This window comes from Perissodus microlepis, chromosome 15, assembly GCF_051167445.1.
Source record: "Perissodus microlepis isolate ML-2025 ecotype Zambia chromosome 15, ASM5116744v1, whole genome shotgun sequence".
Taxonomy (NCBI): Eukaryota; Metazoa; Chordata; class Actinopteri; order Cichliformes; family Cichlidae; genus Perissodus; species Perissodus microlepis.
The window spans coordinates 9,345,674-9,359,355 of NC_140475.1; the positions used below are offsets into that span (position 1 = coordinate 9,345,674).

The window sequence follows — 13,682 nt, forward strand, 5'->3', positions numbered from 1 at the left end:
TGGTGACTTGTAAAATGATATGTTTAACTATTGCAGAGTGTGCTACACTTGGCTGTTTTTTGGGGATAGTTTGCTTTTTGTCTTCACCACGGAAAAGCTCATGTGTTATCATCCACTTCTGTTGTCTGTAGTGAATCTCCAGACCTTGTTGACTTGCAGAGCAGCGTAAAAACTTGCTACTAATGCTTTCTGCATATCACATGGGATTTGTTTTATATTTGCAGCCTAAGGATGATCTGTTTTCATTAATAGTTTGTTAGATATTGTGTTGTGCTTTCACACCAACCTTTTACCTTCTTAATTAGTTTAGAATTAAAGAATAGCTCAATTCTGTCCATAAAATATCTTTTGAATCATTAACCCAGTTAAGTTGGTTCCTAAAAAGAATGTATTTCCTATTAAAAAGCAAAGCCCTAAACCCTTCATTCAATTTGGGTACAAACCCAAATGTGTTTTTCTAAATACTTATCCTATCTGCATGTAAAATTAAGCAATAAATAATCACCAAAATTCTCTTTTGCAGTCAATGTCTGCAGAATTGCAGCTGAGGCACTACGAAATGCAACAGCAGCAGTTCACACCTCTATTCCAAGACTGGAATCACTCCTTCACCCTGTGGTATGAGCAATTCCAGAGCTATCCTCATAAAGACCAACTGCAGGATTATGGGCATCAGTGGAAACAGTGGAAGGAACAGATGAATGCAACAAATGCCCACCTTCAAGAAAGAGTGGCTACTCTCACTGCCATGGTACCGTTTGCGTCAAGCCAATATAATAGTGGAATGATGGGACAGTATGGCCAGTACCCTGTACAAGACACGCCTTTGCAGCAGTCAGTAAACCCAGGTATGCAGCAGACCCCTGTTACTGTTGGTCCAAGACTTCAAGGTCCACAGCCTACTGGTTTTGTAGCACATTCAGAGTCACCTGCTGTGCCCTCAGTTCGAGGAAGTGCCCCTAGTGGCATAGGAGTCCAACCCCCAGTTCCCCCAGTTGTCCAGCCACCAAGTTTCAACAATGTCAGGGGTCCACGGTAAGTTGTAATTGTCTTTTATTACTATGTGTTACTATGTTTTGCTCAGTTATACATTTGGTTATATTTATCTTTTAAAAGCACATCTTTATATAAAATTGCTTCATATTTAATTGTAATTATTGTTTTCTTTAAATGGGGTGGGTTTTTTTTAATTTTTGTTTTTGTTTTGTTATTTTGTTTTATTTCCCAGGGTAAACAACCCCAGATTTGAACAACCACAGCAGCAATTTGATGGACCTCCAAGGTTTGACCAGCCACATCAGCGATTTGATGGACCCCCAAGGTTTGACCAACCGCAACAGCGATTTGATGGGCCTCCAAGATTTGACCACCCACAACAACGCTTTGATGGTCCTCCAAGGTTTGACCAACCACCTAACCGTTTTGATGGTCCCCCTCGATTTGACCAACCAAGGCACCGTTTTGATGGTCCACCTAGATTCGATCAACAACGGCAACGGTTTGATGGACCGCCCAGATTTGATCAACCTCGATTTGGGCAACCACCTAGGTTTGATTCCACAAGGCTCACTGGCCCTTCACCTCGTCTTGAATGTCCACCAAAGCTTCAAGAAAAACAGCAGCAAGGAATGCTGCCTAAGGTGGAACCAGTCACTCCGCAACCTCCAACTCCAGATTCTAAGACTCCAGAAAAATCATCTGATAAGCCGCTATCTGAAAATGAAAAAGATAAATTGAAATTGGTTGATAAGAGCGCTTCTGAAGATATGACAGATGACAACTTACTTTCAACTGAGGGTTTTTTTGTTCAAAGTGAACCAATTCCTCAGACATTACAAACAGATACAAAACCTGAGGATTCAAATAGCAGTGTTACTTTGGACAAAGGTGAAAAATCTGAACCTGTTAACAGTAAGCCCTCTGTAAATACTAGTTCTGCTGTTACATCAAACACTACAACACAAAATTCGCACAAACCAGCAGATGGACCACTGGGAAACAGCAAACCACCACAGATTCCAAAGTCCTCAGGAATCCAACCAGAGCCACAAAAGCAGTCAAAACTAGATCCTCCAAAACCTCCCCCTGGTCGGGGACGAGGCCAGCCCCCAGTGCCTAGCCAGGTGCGCGGACGAGGACGTGGGCAGAGGAGCAGTGGAGAGTTTAAGGGACAAAACACTGTACCAATTGGGGAAGAGATGGGAGAAATGCCTTATGATTACATGCCCCCTGAAGAAAATGTGGGTATGCAAGAAGAACAAGAAAACTACTATTGGCAAGATCCTTCACATGAACAGTTTGGTGGTGAGGAATCAGAAATGCCCTCAGAAGAAATGTGGATGCCAGAAGAACATCACTTCACAGAGGAAGAGTATTATCAAGAGCCAATAGGAGGACCCCACATGGGGAGAGGTGGGCCTCCAATGATGAGAGGAAGGCCCCCAATGCCTAGAGGTGGTCATCCTATGGGAAGAGGTGGTCCTCCCATGGGAAGAGGTGGACCCCCTATGGGTCGGGGAGGTCCTCCTATGGGTCGAGGAGGACCACCAATGGGTAGGGGAGGACCACCAATGGGTAGGGGAGGACCACCAATGGTTAGGGGAGGGCCACCAATGGGCAGAGGTGGGCCACCAATGGGTAGAGGTGGACCACCCATGGCCAGAGGAGGTCCACCTATGGCCAGAGGAGGTCCACCTATGGGAAGAGGATTACCCATGGGAAGAGGAGGACCACCTATGGGAAGGGAAGAACCAGTGGACAGACACTGGGAAGAAGCTGAATCAAATGAGTACTTAGAGGATGAAGACCCTTACTGGATTGAAAGGAGACCACCAATGAGAGGCATGAGACCTCCATTTCCTCCTGGTCGGGGTCGTCCCCCACGTGGTCACCCTGGTTTCATGCTTCAAGGACGAGGCCGCCCCCATTTCCCACCACATGGGCCAATAGATCACGAGCCATTAGGCCACGGAATGGAATCTGATGATTCCAATATGGATCCATCAATGCATCCCATGTACCATGGACATGAACCCCCTAGCCATGCGATGCATCCTGACATAGGACGAGGCAGGCGTCGTGTGCCACCACCACCTCATGAAATGATAGATCATTTGGAGGAGCCAATGTACGATGAGGGAACGGAGGGAGAATTAGATTGGCAGCCACCACCTGGTAGAGGTCCTCCACCACCTCCACATGAGATACTAGATAGGGAAGGACTGAGGAGGAGACCTATGGGTCGGGGAATAGGAAGAGGCATGTGGCCGCCAGGTCCAACACATGAGGATTATGAAGAAGGTTATAAAGAGGGTTATGCTGTAGATTATGATCATGGGGAAGATGGGTATCGCTGTCGGCCACCACCAGACTATCGTCCTGATGACTGTCGTCGTGATGCCAGGTATCATGAGTCTGAGTGGGACAGAGAGCATGCTCTCTCAGAGAGGGACTATCCCCCCCGCAAGGCACCATCAGAGCCATTCAGAGAACCCCACTGGCAAGAGGAAAGAGAAAGAGGTCACCCATATCAATATGATGAACTTGAGCGGGGGAGAGGAGAACTCAGAATTCGTGAATACAGGGACGAGCCACCTTACCGGACGGATGAACCATCTTACCCACCTCCTTCAGACTGGGATAGGCCTTCCAGACGTCCTCCACTGCCAGAGAGAGGGTATCCAATAGACTATGAAGATCGTAGACCTCGCTATGAGGAACAAAGAGAAGAAATTCCTTTGCATATACCTCCACCTGCAGCTACACCTGTCACAAACCTGCCTGAGAGTTCAGTTGAAGCAGCCAGTGGAGCAAATGTACTTGCCCTTTCCCAACGCCAACATGAGATCATCTTGAAAGCTGCTCAAGAGCTTAAACTAATAAGGTAATTTCTAAACATTTACCATTGATTAGGCAAACAAAAACTAGCATCTATCCATGTGATTTACAATTATTTTATTTTCTTAGATTGAAAAATATATATTTTCTTTGTTTTTTTGTTGAAACTCCATAATTTCACACATTCATTTCTGTTTTAATTTATGGTTAAATCATCTGTTTTAACTTCGTAATTCCTTTCGGGTCCACAGGGAATTGCAGGAGGGTAAAACCTCTGGTAGTGAATCCAAGCCTGCACAAACTGATGTTCTGCCAGATCTGCCTGCTGGTCTTCTTGGATTAGAGATTCCACCAGAAGTCAGGAATGTTCTGAAGGTAAATAAAAATGATCAACTTTATTATTTTAGTCTGCTTGGTGTGACTACATTGATGTAAAAAGACCAAGACAATTGATTATGTTGATTCAAATCCCATCTGTTTTGTTTTCATCTATTTAGATATTTTATTCCTTGTTTTCTCTTTTCTCATAAAATACAATACAATACATAGAATTTTTTTCCCTCCATTTTCTTTTAGTTTTACTGTTAGATCATTCTAATATCAAGTATGTTCCCAGGGTATGACTGCAACAACTCAGACAACTGCAGCTGAATCTGTGCCTCTCGATATAAAGTCTACTGCCACACATTATCAGCCGTCATTCCCTGCACCTGCAGTGCCGGTTATTCCAAAGACGGTTGATTATGGTCATGGTCATGGTATGAGCAGCGTGTAGTACCTTTTTTTTTTTTTTTTTTTTTGTTTCCAAATTATGTTTTGGATTCATACTGATGTGCACTTGATATTTTAGAGCCTGGAACCACGGTTGAGCGGATCTCTTATGGTGAGAGGATTGTGTTGAGGCCTGACCCAGTGCCATCGGACCGGGGCTATGAAAAGGGTAGGTTACGGTTGTATAATGTGAGGTTGGGCGATTTACTCAATAGTCCGATTTTCCTGTTGTCCCAACATGGGATCACAGAGAATTGCTGGAAGGATGGGTCACCAATCAGGATCCACTAATCCTGTGTGACTGAAACACAAAAAAATTCAGCAGCAAAACAATTCTGAGAAAAACATACAAAATGATGATTTATTTCTCACTTCCACCATAGGCATAAGCTTTGGTGCATGCTAAACAACAAAAGCTGATTTCAAGCAAACATTATGCCAGCTGTCAGGCTTGCGTGTCCTAAAAATCAGGCTTTCCCTCTAAAAAACAAAACAAAAACAGGTTGATTCGATTCTCACATTGTCAGTGTCCAATTTGTTAACAGCATTAAATGCACTTCAAAGAAAGCTTTAGTAACGCTGGCTAACAGCATCTTACAGCGGCAAAAACGGCAGTGCTTACCAACAGAAATGTTTGGTATATCCAGTATTGCTGTCATTGGACAGAAGTGAGCTTCTCTGTCTCTTTGACTCATATTACACTCCTTTCACAAAGTTTTACACCAGGGGTCCCCAATCCCAGTCCACGAGGGCCGGTGTCCCTGCAGGTTTTAGATGTGGCCTTGATCCATCACAGCTGATTGAAATGGATAAATTACCTTCTCAACATGTCTTGAAGTTCTCCAGAGGCCTGGTAATGAACTAATCATGTGATTCAGGTGTGTTGACCCAGGGTGAGATCTAAAACCTGCAGGGACACCGGCCCTCGTGGACTGGGATTGGGGACCCCTGCTTTACACCCTCCTCTAGAGTAAATGATCATCGACACAATGGAAGCAGTGGTCCGACCATCTAAAATGTGTAGCTAAACACCAGCCAGAGCTTGTGATTTTATTCAAATGATTTGAAATATAGTGTTTTGTAAAATTATCATGTTTTTATGCACAAACAGTAGTAGAAACAAGTCAGCTGGCTGCTATACACGTGTCATGCATCAATAGAGAAGTTAACTAAAATCCTGCATATATATATATATATATATATATATATATATTTTATTTTATTTTATTTTATTTTTTCTAATACATGGTTATTAACTACTTGATTCTCCTAGAACCACTCAGAGATCCGTACGGCAGAGACCCATATTACGAAAGACGATCAGACCCATACATGGACCGCCGGGAGTACAGCAGAGAGAGGGAATTATACAGAGAGAAGCCAGAATATGAAAGAGAAAGATTTGACAGGGAGCGCTACCCCCTGAGAGAAAGAGATGACAGGTAAAAAGCTTCTTCACCGTTACTGACAGTATTTTTTCCTACCTATGGAGTAGTGTGCTGCTTCTTTATATATATAATATTGTTTTTTTTATTTGTCTGTATTTTTGATTCAAGCACTCAGGCCATGAATGATGAAAGGTACTATATCACATTGTGTCATACATTGTGATAAGTCTTCACTGTGCCTTTGTGCTAGTCTGAAATATGAAGTTCTGTTGATGAAATGAAACTTATTATGCCCCCATTCTCTGTAGATCTCCACTGGCGTCTTCTCTACGCTCCGGATACAGGGAGAGGGACCGGGATGTTCGAGATAGGGACCGAAGTGGCAGCCGTGATCCAGATGAACATTATGGGAGGCCAGGTTATGATAGACCTCCATATGAGCGTGCTATACTTGAGCGTTCTGGGCCTGAACGTTACAGCCATAGCCCATCACCTTACAGTAAGTTGAACATGAGGTAACTCAGGGTAAATTGGTAAAGTAAATATCAAATAAGAAAATCTAAGCTTAAGTTTTTTTTTTTATCCTATAGTGGACAGAAGAAGTTATCCAGATGACAGAGGGCCCCCCACTGCACCACCAGTCCCACCTCCACAACCTCCCCCACGTGTTGAGAAGAAGCCGGAAATCAAGAATATCGACGATATCCTTAAACTACCTGGCAGATTGTCTCGCCCTGAAAGGGTACCAACTACCACTGCGATCTTAATTCATGCATCAATACCCCACTCTTTAAATGAGCAGCACTCATTGAAGTTCTATATTTTAACAGATTGTCATAATCATGAGGGGGCTTCCAGGAAGCGGAAAAACCCATGTTGCAAAGCTCATACGGGTGAGTCGAGTCCTTCTAGCAAATTATAGGGTTATGTAATTTGATTGTAAGCTAAATGAACTGTTATAATAAGTGCACAAACAGTAGAACCTTTACTTATAGACTGTCTTTATGTGTCATTAGGTTTCAACATAATAAATGCTCTTTTTGTAACGACACAAAATCTTAAATACTCTTTTCTGTCTTGTGGACAATGTTAAGGACAAAGAGGTTGAATGTGGCGGTGCACCTCCCCGAGTTCTTGTTTTAGATGATTATTTCATGACAGAGGTTGAGAAAGTTGAGAAGGACCCAGACACTGGGAAGAGGGTCAAAAAAAAGGTAAGTCTGACAGATGAATTGCATAGAACCTGCACTAAAGCAAAATACATGCACGATGTAATGCAGAAAAACCTGTCTTGCAGGCTATGGAGTACGAGTATGAGCCGGAGATGGAGGATACTTACCGGAGCAGCATGCTTAAAACGTTTAAGAAAACCTTGGATGATGGCTTTTTTCCCTTCATTATTTTAGACACTATTAATGACAGGGTTAAACATTTTGATCAGTTCTGGAGTGCAGCTAAAACTAAAGGCTTTGAGGTGAGTTATATTAATGAGAGAGCCAGAAAAACACTCATGTCTGCCCTGTGCTAAAAAAGGATTTGTTTCTCTCATTTCAAGGTGTATTTGGCTGAAATCACTGCAGACACTCAGACTTGTGCAAAGCGGAATGTCCATGGGCGCACGCTTAAGGATATAATGAAGGTCTATAAGATCACTTAGCTGATCTCAAATACAGAGATATTTGTTTGGACTGCAAAAAGGGTAACGTTTACTAAACGTATAGATGCAGCGTACACTTCTCAATGATACATTCTGTATACAGATGTCTAATAACTGGGAGCCTTCACCACGTCACATGGTGCGCTTGGATGTCCGGTCCCTGCTGCAGGATGCTGCTATAGAGGAGGTGAAATTTTTCAGTCTTGACAAAAATCAGAAAATTACACTTCTTTGTTGCTAATTAAGATAAACCAACATGTGCTTGTTGTATTTTTTTTTAGGTTGAAATGGAAGATTTCAATCCTGATGACGAGCCCAAGGAACCCAAGAGAGAAGAGGAAGAAGAGAGTGATCTGGTAGGACATGAAAAGCTTCACTTCATAAATGCGTGGTTCTTAGATTCATATCCACTATTTTTTTTCCCATCTTCCATACAAGGCTTATCCAGTAATTTTTACACAAGTCATTAGTGTTATCTCGCCACTTCTTGTTTCAGCAAGGTGAGTTTTATGTCTCAAATGAAAAGCCAAACAGGTGATATTCATGGAAACTGTCAGGTTCATTCAAAATAATTAGGCTCGTGCTCTTTTGTGTTTATGTAGCAATTAGAAAATTTACAGTGAAGCTCAAAGAAGAGCAGGGAAAATAGTACCAAGACTGAAACATATATATGATATGTATAGCTGGAGCAGTCCATTAACTAAAGGAGGAAAGTACCCCTTTAGTGTTATGGTTTTATTTTTATTTTTTCTAGCATTTGCTCAGGTGTCCATGACTGACTTAGTTCAAAATAATTTTCATGCTTACCTTAATGTCAGGGATTAAAAAATGGCTTTAAATGGTTGCTACCTCATGAGAAACTGTCTCACTTCAGTGTCATGATTCTGGTGAAACCAAAACCAGTTGCTCAGTTTTGGTTTCCTTTTATTTTTAAGGCACACTTTTATCTAGACAAATCACACGTAACACAACCCTATAAAAATATCTCATTGTGCAAAATGTTTTTACTCCTTACCACCCGCTTTTATTTTGTATGCCGTTACTACAAAGTTGAAAATTTTTCAAGAAAGAATTGACATTAATTTTTCTGCCAAATTTTGCACCCGAGGTCAACAGTGCCTGTTGAAATGCAGTGCAGTTGAGTTATATTTTAAAAGGAGGTAACACAGCTGTAAAGATTTTCTAACCCGGGCAAATTTGAGTGATGGACTTTTTTTTTTTTGTCTATCTAGAATGGTAAAATGAAACTTTCTCTTCACTGTTTGATGAAGCCTTTAAAGCTGTACCACATAAAATACCAACGTCTAAAAGTTTCCAAACGTGTTTCATACAGTATCAAATTCAGTGGCTTGTTCCCACATTGGACTGCTGGGAAAAAGTTTATGAACTCATGAATAAAAATTCAGTAAACCAGTTTCAAGTTAAACTCTCAATTTATTAAATTAAAACTATTATGTTTTGTTTCTGTTTTTTTCTAATATTCGCAAAACATCCCGGGAGCAACACGTTCTTAAAACATACACTATATTTGATGGTTAATAAAGTTTTATTTAATCTTAAATAAATAAATAACTGAATTTCCTGGAGGAACCCACCCGAGGGATTAATCAAGTTTTATCTAATCTAATCTATATTGACAAAAATATTGGGCCACCTATATATACTAGACCTGCTGCTGATTTTATGGCATTCCATGCAAAATTTGTCTTCCCTTTGGATCTGTAACAGCTTCCACTCTTCTGGAAGAGCATTTGTGAGGTTGAGCACTGATGTTTCACGAGAGCATTCCTGGGCATGCTCATGGTGAAACAGAAAAGGGCATTTCTCCTAACTATTCCCACAAAGATGGAAGGACAGAATTGTCCAAAATAGCTTGGTAAGATACAGCATTAAGTTTTCCCTCACTGAGAGAGAAAGAAAAACAAGCCATAGTATTATTCAGTAAGTTTTGGTCTAATTCTTTTGTCCATATAGTGCAGAGGTATTTAATTAAAATTTAAGGAGGTCCACTTGAGAAAATCTCTTTAAATATAACATAAAGTACAAATCAACAATGTTTATATATGTTTATTATATTAAACATCATATTAATTTTCACAATGAACTGGAGGGAGTTTTAGTAATAAAATAGCAATAATAATAATAATAATAGTAAAATGTTCTTTTCTCATTTCAAGTAAAATAAGGTTTACAGTCATAAATGTAAAAAATAGAGCTTTTGAAAAAATTATAGTTGCATTTCCTGTTTTCTTCATTTTTCCTACATTTGACTACATTTCGCTTCTCAGCTTCAACCCCTCTTTTCTCAGTCTAGTACTCTGACTTACTTCTTCAGACTTATGCATCTCGTCTCCTTGCTTAGTTTTCTGTTTTCACACACACACAGTTTGCTTGGCTAAGTAGCATCACCTGGGATGAATTAGAAAGCACGCGTCTGTTTTTCTGTGCACATAAACTGACTGCTATAAAGACAAAGGAAAAGGATGTGCATCTTAAAATAGCCTTAACTTAAATACAAGAAAAGCTACACAGAGTAAAATAGAAACAGTCCATCAGTTTAGTAATAGGTCTGGATTTTGGTCCGGACTGCAAGTGTATTCTCTCATGCTGGGTTTTCTGAAGTAGCACAGGCAGTCTTGGGTAAAAACACTGACTTTAGTTAAATATATTTTAAATGGCATGATAAAGTTCCCAACTAAACCTATCCTGCTTGGAGTAGGAAATGGCTCATTCAACAACACTAAAAACAGTCAATATTAATAATTACATAAAAATATCTTAATAATTATTTTTTTTATTTCTTCCATTATAATATAAAGATGAGCTCCTGTCCCATGTTGTTAACTGAGACAGTTAACATGTGTGGTGTTAGAGCAGTTAGCAGGCGTTGGGGGATTATTTCATTCCAAACTACTTTTTCAAATCTTTTGTTTAGTGGTTTTTGTTTTATTATTTACCCTGTTTGTACTTTTTATGGCTTTTAGTAGTTTATTGAAATGAATTATGAGAAATTTATCCTGCTGAATTGTAAATATTAGTTCATATGTATTGTGATTACATATTGAAAAATTTCCAGTGCAGACCATTTTTATGCAGGTGTTTTCTCCTTTGTGTGCATATGTCATAATTATAAACTTGACAGATTTTTTTTTTTTTTTGCATATGGCTTCATTTTATTGAGATGATTTTAATTTATGTAAATAACTTCATGAATAAAGAAAAAAAGAAATTCTAAATATCCCTTAAATTCTAAAATATTAAAGTAACAGACACTATTGCCATTGTTGTAATGCTAGCATGTATGCAGCAAGTTTAAAAAATCCAATGTTATATAGGACTATGTCATTTTACGAAATATTATTTATATTCAAAGTTATTTTTGTTCTTATTTATTTAAATATTGTTTGATACTTAAACCACCAGGTCATTGATTTATCTGAGTATGGTCTATTATTTATGAGATTAAAAGATAAAAATATGGATTGTGCAGAAATGTGCAGTCTGTCATAGGACAAACAGAAAAAAACACTAATGTGTAAGGCTGTTTTGACCACTTCAGTCCTGCAGTCCCACACAAAACCTGTGTTATCTTTTTTTGCTGTCTTGTCAAACTAAGATTAACAGTCCATGTAAACTGCAGGTCTCAGACTGCTCTGACATTGAATCAAATTGGGTCACTTTGAAGGGCCGCCATGTTTGTTTTATTATCAGAGCTGTCACTGTAAAATTAAGTTCTTTACATTTTTGTTGATAAATGCTTGGAGGTGAGACATCTAAACTTCAGAGTTAATTTGAAATGAACAAAACATTTTTAATTGTTTTTACTTAACCTCCTGAGACCCTATGTGCACATTTTAGCTTTTCTGCACTTTACACTTCATTCTGCTCAGTGTTTTTGGTACATTATGTACTATGTACAACTAACATTTTGAATTTAGATTTTATTCTTAAATTATATATTGCGATGTTAGTACAGAAGATGTAGCTATGGGAAAGTATTTAATCAAATTTAACAGACTTCTCAGATATCAAACTGTGTGTGACAGCTCACCTGTCTAAAGTGAAGTATACAAAATTCTGACACATCTAGTCTCCATGTTAAATATAATTTATTATAAATAGATAATGAAGTTACTACAGTTGTGCAAAAACATAAGCTTGCTTGTTTGGAAACCCCGGTGGGATTTATTCTGCTGCTGGTATCTAAGAAGAAAAGGTCAAAGACTGCTTTAAAAAGCTGGAAGCAACCAGCTAACTTCAGTTTTGGATTGTAGCCCAATCAACAGTTTAACAGACTCATTAATTCAACCTGTGACAAACTCTGTTTTTGTATGGTGTTGTAACTTGTGATTTAAAGACAATTCAAACAGTAATAGATAGTAAGAATTAGGGATGCACCGATACCAATACTGGTATCGGGGCCGATACGGTAAAATGTGTGTGTACTCATACTCGTAAAAGTTAACCGATACCATGAACCGATACTAACTTATTTCATTAATCAGAGGGTGGCTTGTCATTTTTGTTGTAGTTTTTTAGATTGGCCACTAGGGGGACATCCCGTGCTAAACAGGCACAGGGTTAGACGAGTCAGACTGGCAGCTCCAGATAAAAAAAGAGAAACTGGAGGCTGCTGTAGCTAGGCTAAACAAAATGTCAGCAGTGTGGACCGGAACAGCCAACTTTAACTCAGGTTTTGGAAAAGCGATGAAAAATGTCAAGAGAAAATCCACGGGCAGTTAAAATAACAGAGGCTCTGACTCATTTTATCACTCTGGATGACCAGCCAATGCCAGTCGTGGAAAACATAGGATTCTTCTCAGCATACTCGAGCTGCGATATGAAATTCCCAGCCGCCCACACATCAGGGAGATAATGGTGCCAAAACTTTCTAAAGAGGTAAAGACAAGCAGTGTGTGCGCGATGTCAGTCCTTGGTTTAACGGCAAAGTGGACTGATGATCCACGGGCAGATGGGGAGTTCGTTCGTCAATGCCAAATACTTTCGCTATTTTGTTTGTTTGTTTACAATATGGACACTCTGCAACAATTTAAAAGTTTATTTTATTCTCAAACCTAATTTGTATTTATTTTATTCCAAACAGAAGTGTTTATTTATTATTCCGAAAGCTCGAGACAGTGCCAATAGTTCAGTGATATTTTGTTAAATTACAATGTGGAGACTCTGCAATAATTTAACAGAAGTGCTTATTTTTCACTTGAAATTTTTTTGTGGTCATTTTTATTAAGATATTATTTATTATCGGCAGAGAATAAAATAAAACCTGTCTTCCAATTCATTGCATTTGTGTGTGTGTGTGTGTGTGTGTGTGTGTGTGTGTGTGTGGTAGAAGTATCGGTTTTTGTACTCTGTATCGGCAAGTACTCAGATCCAAGTATCGGTATCGTATCGGTTTGAAAAAATTGGTATCGTTGCATCCCTAGTAAGAATTCTAGAGCAGAGTGGATGAGGGGAAAAATTATCTCTTAATTTTATGTATTAATATAACAGGATCCTGGCTTTGAGGTGAGATTACAGACGCCATATGCGAGTGTTTTACTGTAGTTTTTTCCCCCTCTTGTTCTTTTTTTCAAGCATCTTGAGATGCAGGTGACAGTGGTCCTCTTGATAGAATTTAGTCCAAGTTGGGGGATCTTTTAGGATTTATGTGTGTGAAGCGTGGCTACCACCCTGAGCACCAAAAAACTTCTTTGTATAAATTATATTTGAAATGTAGTTTTCCTTAAAATAAGCCATAAAAATCCAGTTTCAATCATACAAATACAATTTGCTATGAAAGGATAGTCATCTAACAAAACATAGATAAAATGTACTCTACACACATTACAGAGGCTGGGTACTGGCTCATAGGAAAGCCAGATGTACACAATATTTGATAAGCTTCCACACAAAGCCCACACCTTACCTGCAATGACTCACACTTTGGCAAAGCCAACAGTGTTCTGATATCAAGCATACCCAAAGTACATAACCATTATACAACGGCCGCAAAGCATTATTATTATGAA

General features: G+C 39.4%; 1 protein-coding gene across 5 annotated transcripts in view; it reads left to right on the forward strand.

Annotated features, from left to right (window-relative positions):
- Positions 1–13,682, forward strand: part of ylpm1 (YLP motif containing 1) — a 32,528-nt gene that overhangs the window by 5,010 nt on the left and 13,836 nt on the right. For 3 of the 5 annotated variants that reach the window (XM_084952427.1, XM_084952424.1, XM_084952426.1), the window contains 15 exons: positions 524–1,035; positions 1,229–3,883; positions 4,089–4,212; positions 4,454–4,595; positions 4,688–4,777; positions 5,882–6,050; positions 6,165–6,188; positions 6,305–6,495; positions 6,587–6,738; positions 6,827–6,889; positions 7,091–7,210; positions 7,294–7,470; positions 7,552–7,635; positions 7,757–7,840; positions 7,935–8,009. In XM_084952427.1, the coding sequence (XP_084808553.1) occupies positions 524–1,035; positions 1,229–3,883; positions 4,089–4,212; positions 4,454–4,595; positions 4,688–4,777; positions 5,882–6,050; positions 6,165–6,188; positions 6,305–6,495; positions 6,587–6,738; positions 6,827–6,889; positions 7,091–7,210; positions 7,294–7,470; positions 7,552–7,635; positions 7,757–7,840; positions 7,935–8,009 (4,662 nt within the window). Of the gene's footprint in view, positions 1–523; positions 1,036–1,228; positions 3,884–4,088; positions 4,213–4,453; positions 4,596–4,687; positions 4,778–5,881; positions 6,051–6,164; positions 6,189–6,304; positions 6,496–6,586; positions 6,739–6,826; positions 6,890–7,090; positions 7,211–7,291; positions 7,471–7,551; positions 7,636–7,756; positions 7,841–7,934; positions 8,010–13,682 lie in introns of those variants that run through there. The other 2 variants (XM_084952425.1, XM_084952428.1) reach the window with 2 other exon arrangements.